Genomic DNA, 10,867 nt, shown 5'->3' with positions numbered 1-10,867 from the left:
CGTTTATTTTGGATGCGATTAATCGTTTGACAGGACTAATATAAACACAGTAAGTACATTGTACTTATTTTTGATGTAAGTAAGGCCACCTAATATAAAGTGGGACCATTCAATTTGATAATATAGTTTTGTAAACAAGCGATAACATGTCAGTCTAAAAGAGGATGTTTAATATTTTCTTCATGGACTGTTATAGACGTATGAAATATCCCAGTATTCCCACATTTGCAGTGTAAAAGCAATTCACAGCGAAAACAAAAATAACCCCTTCGCCAGCTGCTCTCCTCAGTCTTTCACCCAGACTAGTAACCAAGAAATAGTGTGCTTCTCAAACACCATTTACTGGAGTTGTATTAGTCAAAAACAGACTCTAACTCTTCTTCCTTGTTTTGCAGGTCGCAAAACCTTGGATTCCTCCTCATTGTGTTGACCTCCACCTCAAAAACAAATGACAAATATCAATTTGAAATACTAAATCAGTGGGATTGTCCTGGTAAAGGTTGAATTCAATGGTTGTCTGATATCTGGAGCCACATGACTGTCCAGGCTGGAAGGATAGAGGTGGCGCTAGTTGACTTTGAGGGTATGGAGAATACTAACGGTGTGGACAATTTCAATGACCCAGACTATCCCAACGAGATGATGGCTTTGACAGTAGAAATGCCAGAGTTCGGGCCTGGCAGCACTTACTGCAATTCTGCAAAAGTGTCACCATATAAAGAGAGGACACCACAAAATCTGGACAAACCTCAATCACCTGTCCTGCCCCCTCACACGAGGAGAGGGCGCGCCAGCTGCGCTAGTCTGATTTCCAACTGGAAATTACTCCTGAACAGTGAAGGAATGCAAAGTGAGATGATCTTCAGTAAACTGGCCAAAGAATACGAGGACTTGTTTATTGATAAGCAACCTCTCGATGACGGTGATCAAAAGGTCATCATTAACATCGCCGGTCTTCGCTTCGAAACCCGCCTGAGGAGCCTCGACCAGTTCCCAGACACCCTTCTGGGCGACCCAATGAAAAGAATGGGCTATTTTGACCCCATGAGAAACGAGTATTTCTTTGACCGCAATCGTCCAAGCTTTGATGGGATCCTGTACTACTATCAGTCTGGGGGGAAGGTCCGCCGGCCCACGAACGTACCTTTAGATGTCTTCACGGATGAGATCATCTTCTACGAGTTAGGACAGGAAGCCATGGACCAGTTCCGAGAGGAGGAAGGCTTTATCAAAGACGTGGAGATCCCATTGCCGTCCAACGAGTTTTACAGGCAGTTCTGGCTGCTCTTTGAGTATCCCGAGAGCTCAAACGCAGCCAGAGGGGTCGCTCTCGTTTCCATCTTTGTCATCGTCATCTCCATCATCATATTCTGCATGGAGACTCTCCCAGAATTCCGTGAGGACCTGGAGATTTTTCCAACTGCAGGTGTTTCCTTCAACCAGACGCATCCCTCAGGTGCTCCTCCAAGTGCCTCTCCCAAAACCATCAGCAGCACCATCTCCGACCCCTTCTTCATTCTTGAGACCGCTTGCATCATCTGGTTCTTCTTCGAGCTCTGCGTGCGTTTCCTGGTTTGTCCCAGCAAGCGGGAATTCTTCAACAACATCATGAACATTATTGACATTGTCTCCATTATTCCCTATTTTGTCACTTTGATAACTGAGATCGTGACCACCACCAATAAGTCCAACACGGGGCAGAATATGTCCCTGGCCATCCTGCGAATCATTAGACTGGTGCGAGTCTTCAGGATCTTTAAGCTTTCCAGACACTCCAAAGGGCTGCAGATCCTGGGCCAGACGCTTAAGGCCAGCATGAGGGAACTTGGCCTGCTCATCTTCTTTCTCTTCATCGGCGTCATCCTCTTCTCCAGCGCCATCTATTTCGCTGAGGCGGACGATCCTAACACCCAGTTTGTTAGCATCCCTGATGGATTCTGGTGGGCTGTAGTTACCATGACCACTGTGGGATATGGAGACATGTGTCCTATTACATTAGGCGGTAAGATTGTGGGCACTCTATGTGCCATTGCTGGGGTGTTGACCATCGCCCTGCCTGTGCCTGTAATCGTCTCCAATTTCAATTACTTTTACCATAGAGAGACAGAGCAGGAGGAAAAGCAGCCCATAGCGGAGTCAACCGATCAAGCTTTAAAGTCTGGGAACAATACAAAACAAGGAAGTAGTTCCTCTCTGAACAAGGCAAATGGGAACTGGCAGACTGACAAATCTAAGTATTAAAACCCATCTCGAAACTTTATTTTCATGAGCGTGAATCTCATTAAACATGTTCAGGTCATATTTCACCTCAAAATCAAGAGACCAAGATAGCATACTGCAAGATGTCTTCATCTGGAAAGCATCTGCTGTGTATGAACATCTGAAAGTTAAGATGTCAGTTTTACATACATTCTAAATCATAGACATCTTAAAGACATTTTCTAAACATCTAATTGACATCTGATAGGAAACGTCCTATAAACGTATTGCAGATGAGCAAGCACTCTAAAAAATATGTCTTGCAAATATCTCCGTGATATATGTGTGCTATCAGGGTAATATTTTGAATAAAGAAAATAGTCTATTTAGTATCACTGCAAGTTTTATCATAGCAAATAAACACATTCTCATTCCAGTTCTCATAAAAGTAATGCACCTGGATGTTTTACCTTTATTTTGTAATTGTCATTATTCTCAATGGCTATATTCATCAGTTTCTGATTAATGCAACAGAGTACCTTATTTATCTTTATCAGTTAAATGCTTTACAGCAAGTACTTGCAAGATGAATAAATAAATGCTTTACAATTTTAGCAGTAAGAAGTTTTTTCTGCATTACATTAATGCAAATGAGGAAGAAATGTAATGCAAATAATTCAAAATAAATATCGATGGTGCTAAAATAGGCATTGTTTCTCTAAAACAATAAATGACTGTAGTTTTTGCTATTTTGTGAAATTTGTGATATATGACCTTGACAAGTTCTCCACGTTTTTTTTTTTTGTTGTTTTTTTGAGATTCAGCCAATAATGTTATAGTGCTTCAGTGTTTGCTAGATTTTTTTCAGTTCTTGGGAACAGATGATTATAAATGTTACCTAAACTGAATGATACGAATGTGATAACAGTTTCTCTGAAAACATAAGTAGCAGAATTTAAATTTCATGTTAGATTGCCATCTGTGTCGCATAATCCTTTTATTGAATTATAATTCAACCTAAACCATCTCATAATCTCATAAACCTATCACATCCGGTCCACTATGTGTAATTAAAAATGACAGAATCACTCTGAAAATTAAATGACAACTGCACTGTCATCAAGTGTGTTTGGCTGACTTCCACCAGCATACTACCATTTTGAGTAACCTGCAAAATGGCACCTTTAACATTTATCTGTAACACCATTGTCTCTAAGTATGTGTTTTATAATGCAATTCCAAATTAGTGTATTTCATAATTTTTTTCATTTTGCATTTGAAATGATAATCATTATGGTTTGTTGTGGCACTTTAGAGGAAGCTCAGCCAATGAATGGGAGAAATGCATCCAGAGTTTTCCACTTACAGTCCATATTCATTTCTATGAGCATAACAGTACCTTTCACTCAAATGGGCTGAACCTGTTGTTGCAGGCATGCTGTCATACGGGTTTTATATTGAGTGGAATTGATTTCCTTGTATTATTGGTGAATGTTGTCTTGATTCGAATGAAATATATTTTCGTAGACCTATCAAGACAAGACAAAAATTATCTCTTTCTCAGATTCAACAGTTACCTAAAGAAAGTTTAGAGAAATGAAGAATTTTCTTTGGGGAAAACACCCTAAAACGTGATAAAGACATTCATTTTTTAAACATTTTGCTTAATTTGAGAATGTACAACATTTTGTTGGAAAGAGAATCAGGGAGCTATGAGCCAAGGTCTCACTGTATTATATAAGTTGTTTTGCAAAATATTGTGAATCTTGGCGAGCTGTTTCCCAAGACATACTGGACATAAACACATATTTTCATTGTGTTTTTGATGTTATAACTGCTGCTATTTTATACTTACCTAAAGTTATGTTATTTTAGTATGAAAAGGTAGTGTGTTATTGTTCTTTTAATAGGTGCAGGAAGACATTAAAACTGTCATTGTTAATCTGACATTTATTTGCACATTTTGCCTCTATAATGATGGTTCTTCACAGACTAACTGAACATTGGTGGTGTGCTAGAGAATGAATTGTACATGTAAACCCTTTTATTCTATAATTAGAATCTAATGAGAATTTTCAAAGCCTTCGAAAATATTAATAAGGAATCTTCAGGAACTTGAATATCATGTGCTTTAGCCTGACAACTGATCATAGTTGGTTGTAAATTTATGACTCTACTGTAAATAAGTAACATTAAGCCATTTACTGTGGTAATAACTGTGTACTGTATGTATTAAAATTATACATTGTGTAATTTTTGCAGTGTTTGACCTGAAATGCACATCCCAGTGATATGAATCACAGGCTGCTGGTGTGGTCACTTCAAAACTTTTCAATACAGTAATTATTACAGACTTGTATTTATTAGCTGAAGCAGTAATTTTGTTATTTTATGTTAGATATGACATGTCCCTTTACTGATATAAATGCTTTTTTTTTCTCTTAGATTTTCATAATTTGGCAGGACAGCAAAGACTTTGCCTGTGAGCATAAAATTATTCAAATTGCATTTTAAGTAAAATATGGAAATCATCCTGCAGTGTGACTGTCCTCAACATGAACTGCAATATACAGAAACCTATTCAAATGAATAATGTGAAAAGAAGTTCAATTAAAAGATATTGGCATTATCTAATTGGAGTGTATTATTACAAATGACTATAGTCATGGATTTACACATTACCTAAAAAAAATAAATTGTGGCATGACTGTCCTAATCTAATAAAGTAACATTTAAAATTAACAGTATAGATAAAGAAACTGAAAGATGGCTTTAAAATGGTCACTTAGCATTTTTCCAATAACCTGCATTTATGTATTTAATCACACCGGTGTTTTACATTAGATGGCTGATACTGTAGTCAGAAAGTGTGTCGAGAAGTTACCTAGCGGTCAGGTCCCCCACCTCTCTGAAAACCCCTCTTCCTCATTCACTGTTATATAAGATGCCCTCATTACCGGCAATAACAGGCTTGACTTTCACTGTAACATGAGCAGCTCCTCTTTTTTCTCTTTCATCACAGACAGATCATAGCCATGCTTCCCTTTTCCTCTCAGGTTGTTGCTTTGCTGTTTAATCACCCACTATATCCTCATCCACTATTCCCTACACTACTCCACTAATATGTGAATAAAACGTGTGTCCATGCAGAATTCATTCGGTGAGATGCTCACAGGGTATAGTTCTTAAGCAGCTAGCCGTTTATAGTGTACATCAGTTATACACTCATTGATTGCACTTGATAATGTCCACTATAGTTTCAGAAACCACTACAAATGTCTGCCCCCTCAAATACTACACTATATAAGGGTACAGGGGTGATTCTGAGCACAGTCTGTCTCTTTTTTTTTCAGTGTAAAATGAACATTTGGATGTATCTGAAGAGTAGGACCCTATGGAATCATTTAACTACCACAGTTTTCTTACTTCTCTTGTGAAAAAGAAGTGGGCTTAACTGTATGAAATGTGCACTTGTCGTGTACTTCAAATATTAAATGTATATTTAAAAAAAAAATGTATTTGCAGGTAAATAAATATTAATTAAATAAATGGCATTAAAGTGTACTTGTGTACACTTGTGTAGTTCACCCAAAAATGTAAATTACCCCATGATTTACTCACCCTCAAGCTATCCTAGGTGAATATGACTTTCTTCTTTCAGACGAATACAATCGGAGTTATATTGAAAAATGTCCTGGCTCTTCCAAGCTTTATAATAGGAGTGGGTGGGTGTTGAGATTTTGACGGCCAAAAAATGCCATCCATCCATCATAAAAAGTGCTCCACACGGCTCCGGAGGGTTAATGAAGTACTACTGAAGCGAAACGCTGTGTTTTTGTAAGAAAAATATCCATACTCAAAACTTTATAAACCGTAATCTCTAGCTTCTACTAAATACACTCATACACTCATAAGTCATACACTTGTTCACGAGAGAGTGGCGTCCAGCAGAGGATGTAGGATAGGGTTGGGCGATGTTTACCAAATTGGCATCAGACGATGTCTACAGTGAAACTTTGTGATGGACGATGACATCGGGGGGCGGGGTTAGGTGGTGTGCCCGAAGTGTGAATCCATTTGCAGAAAGGCACGGAAAACAAATAACGAGTACATAGCGCATAAGTACATAGTGTATGAGTGCCTAGTAGGGATGTGCCCGAATAGTGAATCTGAATTTGGAAGGGCACAGAAAACAAATAACGTGTTCTACGGAGCCACTAAAGGGACATGGTTAGCCGCTTGTTAGCGGTAGACTATTACATTACAGTACATGAAAGTTCACTTACCACATACACAGAGTAAGGAGAGATGACTGATAGGACAATGGCGAATGATTTGCAGATACTGAGCACCACTGGCAAATATCTAATCTTGTCAAATGTGTGGGAAGTACTGCCGCTCCGTAGTATAGAGTCCATGTGATCGCAAATCTCGAAAGTGAAAGTAAAATGAGAGCGTGCATTCGAAAGCGGTTGCATATTAGTAGCGGCTCCCTGATGCCTGCAATTTATATACAGTAATTACCCAACGATATAATTGCGAGAGAAAGTATTTAAATATTTTTATTAATCCTCCCATCTCGTAGGCTATTTATTCCCTTTAGAGGTTCCGTAGTACACTTAATTTCCTTTCCGAACACGGAATTGGGATGCGGCGGATTACGGGGGGTATGGGGGCGGAGGGGAGATCACGATGCCGGCTCAACATCGTGATGTCTGTCAGCCATCGGCGATGGATGATGGCATCGTCTATAGGCCCAACCCTAATGTAGGATGTAGGCGTTGCGTAAGCTCCGGTGAGAAGTGACGAACACGGAAGTACGGCAAATCCCTGAATACTGGCACAAAGTTCAAATGATTTGCAACGGTCACTTTGTCGCGATCACTGTAGACAGGCTTTGTCACATCTGGTGTAGACACGGAGTTAGAACTACAAAACGAGGATTTGTAAAGGAAAATGTCAGAGGATTTCGATATAAGCCAAGAGGAGACTAGTTTTCCTTTGCTGTAAACAAAACTTGGTTGTCGTAAGACTAGCATATTTTCAACGGAGCTTACGCTACGCTTATGTCCTACATCCTCCGCTGGAATGCCACTTTCTCGTGAACGAGTGTACGACAGTTAGTGGAGGCCTGAAATGATGGTTTATTATGTTTTAAATTTGGATATTTTTCTTACACAAATGCATCGATTCATTTCAGAAGGCCTTTATTAACCCTCCGGAGCCATTTGGAGCACTTTTTATGATGGATGGATGCACTTTTTTGGGCTTCAAAATCTCGGCCCCGTTCACTGCCATTATAAAGCTTGGAAGAGCCAGGACATTTTTTTTAATATAACTCCGATTGTATTTGTCTGAAAGAAGAAAGTCATATACAACTGGCTTGAGGGTGAGTAAATCATGGGGTAATTTACATTTTGGGTTGAACTATCCTTTTAAGAAGTGACAAATTTTCAACTCCTAATAATCTTTTGTCATGCTTTACAAAAGTGCACAAGTTTTGTACATACTACAACACATGTAAAGTATTTAATTATAATTATAATTTTAACTCTGGTGTAATATTTGATATTACAATTAAAGTTTAAAAAATGTGGAAGTAATAAATTGCAAATTTATTGTTACAACTTTGTGATTAAACACATGACATAAGTTCCAATAGAAATGGCATTAAAGTATATTTTAGTTTTACCATAAATGCTTAGTGCATTTAGAAGCAAAGTTTATCCGTAAATAACAGAATTACGAAATTACATATAAAAAAAAGTGGGTCAAAAACACTCAAGTTCAGTTAATTGCACTTAATATAAGTTTTAACTATAATAGCCTACATTTAATTTTAATATAAAATAACATACAATTAAGTGTCTGAAAATGTAACAATCAGCTCACACTAAAGAGTACTATTTTTAAGTATTATTTTCTTATTATATTCTTTTTTTAAACATATGATAAAGTGTACTTATTTTTTTGAAGGGTTGTGTTGTTGTATTTCCTGTTGAAACAGGAAGTTGGGTCAGAATATAACAAAGTGCTCATCCCCTTTTAATTATATAGCATTTGTTTACATACTTGCTAAATGCTAAAGCTAGTCAGAGGCAGGCAGTACATAATGTGTAGTAAATCTACTAAAATTTAATTTTTGTCAACTCTTAGGAGCTATTAGCATAGCCTCAAAGCTAAGAAATTAGCTAAAACTCAAACTTTGATTTTACAATGAGTCAAACATGAGTTAAAATGAGGAGAGCACTGCATTAATACTCTTCAAGAGCACAAACTACACAAAGATCGACTCTGTGACTTGTTTTTATCTCCAGTCATAATAGCTTCGTCTCCTGTAGCGATCTGACAAAAGGCCCAGGAGTGATCACTGAAGGTAACACTAGCCCAAACGCTGCCGCGTGCTAAGAGGTAAGAGAAACAATGGTCACAGGTCAGAGTAAAGACTGGAACAGTGTTGAATGAGCGCATGAAATGTGACAAGGTACTTCAGTGAAAGAAACAGAGCTGTGAGCAGTAGACGCAGGCGATGAGAGAGGCTGTCAGTGCTTTCTGCTGTTATTCATGAACCTGAAAGCAGCTCTGTATAATTATGATAGTCATATCTATTACATAACAAACTGGCTGTTACAAGGCCTTAGGAATGGTGCGTGACTGCGTTTGTGAGGAGTTAGTTCTTGTTTTTCATTTTTAACAGGATGACATGACACTGGCCTCCTACATTTGCACACACAAAACCAATGCAATATTTATGTACAGTAAACAGAGCAAACTAAGTGACCCCATTTGCACTTCATAATGGTTGCCAGGGTCCAAATTTAACACTGGTCAAGCACAAAATACAAGACAAAATATAATTCACAGCACTAAAAACAGTTGGACTGGTCAACAGGCTAATGTTTTTTAAGAACTGCAATATAATGCATTGCTTAAAGGTGAAATGAAATGTCTGTGCTGGTAAAAAGCACCTCCAAAAATCATGAGTGTTTCACAGCTAAATAATTTCGGTTACACTTTTTTTTCGATAGTCCACTTTAGACATTCTACTAACTATAAGTAACTTTGTAACTACATGTCAACTAGCAGTTAGTAGAGTATTAGTAGACTGTCTGCTTAATATCTTCTAACACTTTCTTTGTCAACTTATTCTACTAACCCTAAACCTACCCTAACAGTCTACTCTGAGAGTTAGTAGACATGTAGTTGCAAAGTTACTTACTGTTAATAGAATGTCTAAAGTGGACTATCGAAATAAAGTGTTACCATAATTTCACATAAGTATGTATTTTTAAATTGCAAAGTACAGTTTCACATAGCTGTATTTAAGTACCTTCATCTGCCATTAGCAGATGTTGTTCATTTTGGACCCTGCTAATGGCTAATTGTAGAATATGTTATTTAAAGGTGCATTTATTTATGTATTTTTAATTTATTTTTATGTTGTTTTATGTGTATGCAGTCGCCTTGAACCTTTACTGACACCTGGTGGTGTGGATGCAACATCACATAAGAGCTCAATGATGTCTTTGTAATTTTCCCAGTCAGACATGATTCATTTATCTCATATGACATGCTATAGGGGTTTGATGCTACTGATATGACTATATACTGTAGTCTTCATACTGATTATACATTTAATCACCTTATAGCCTATCTATATAGATATATTTTTACATATTTTACATGCGCTGCCATTAAAAGGCTTGAGATCAGTAAGATTTTTTTTTTATTTGAAAGACTTTAGCAAGGATGCATTAAATTGATCAAATAAATCAGAACTGACAGTAAACACATTTATACAAACATTCATATTTCAAATAAATTCTGTTCTTTTTATTCATTAAAGAATCTTGAAAGAAAAAGACACAAAAACAGCACAACTGTTTTCAACACTGACAATGATAAAAATGTTTCTTGAGCAGCAAATAATTATAAATAAAACAGAAAAACAGAAAACAGAAATAATTTACATTTTACAATGTTCAAAAAGAAAACAGTTATTCACAATATAACTGTTATTACTGTATTTTTGATCAAATAAATGCAGCCTTAGCTGGTGAACATAAGAGACTTTCTCAAAAACAAAACAAAAAACTCCACCCTAGTACTGAAATACATTTATTTCAAGCTAAGTATACTACAGATACATTTACATATTTATGTAATTATAATTATACTTAAAGCCTGCTACAACTAACAACTAATTTTGTACTTAAAGGGGTCATATGATGCGATTTCAAATTGTCCTTTCTCTTTGGAGTGTTACAAGCTCTTGGTGCATAAAGAAGATCTGTAAAGTTGCAAAGACTAAAGTCTCAAATCCAAAGAGATATTCTTTATAAAAGTTAAGAGTCAACCACGCCTACCTAAAACGGCTCGTTCTAACACGCCCCCACATGTCTACGTCACTATGTGGGAAGATTTGCATAACGCCGCCCAAATGTGCACGCAAAGAAAGAAGGAGTAACTTTTATTCTCGCTGTAGTATTGTTGTTGCCGCCTCCGCCATGTCGTGAAGACGCTGTGTGCTTCGTTGTGAAAGCGAAACTATTTTGTTTGGCCTTCCAAAAGAGGACGATATCCGCTTCGTCATGCCTAGAGCTGATCCGTGCTGGTCGCTGAGGAAATACATCAACTTCACGCTGTGGATCGCCGGATCGGCTTTCAC

General features: G+C 37.4%; 1 protein-coding gene across 1 annotated transcript; it reads left to right on the top strand.

Moving 5' to 3' along the window:
- The first annotated feature begins 488 nt into the window (after positions 1–488).
- kcna10a (potassium voltage-gated channel, shaker-related subfamily, member 10a) lies at positions 489–2,301 on the top strand. The gene has a single exon (XM_016497545.1). It carries the CDS (start codon positions 535–537, stop codon positions 2,239–2,241), a length of 1,707 nt encoding a protein of 568 aa, XP_016353031.1. The 5' UTR covers positions 489–534; the 3' UTR covers positions 2,242–2,301.
- The last annotated feature ends 8,566 nt before the right edge of the window (positions 2,302–10,867 follow it).

This window comes from Sinocyclocheilus anshuiensis, unplaced genomic scaffold, assembly GCF_001515605.1.
Source record: "Sinocyclocheilus anshuiensis isolate Anshui unplaced genomic scaffold, SAMN03320099.WGS_v1.1 scaffold130, whole genome shotgun sequence".
Classification (NCBI taxonomy): Eukaryota; Metazoa; Chordata; class Actinopteri; order Cypriniformes; family Cyprinidae; genus Sinocyclocheilus; species Sinocyclocheilus anshuiensis.
This window is presented reverse-complemented; position numbering and strand designations above follow the sequence as displayed.

Bases quoted from the DNA above. Each gene is read 5' to 3' on its own strand.
- kcna10a (XM_016497545.1), top strand. From the start codon at position 535: ATGACTGTCCAGGCTGGAAGGATAGAGGTGGCGCTAGTTGACTTTGAG.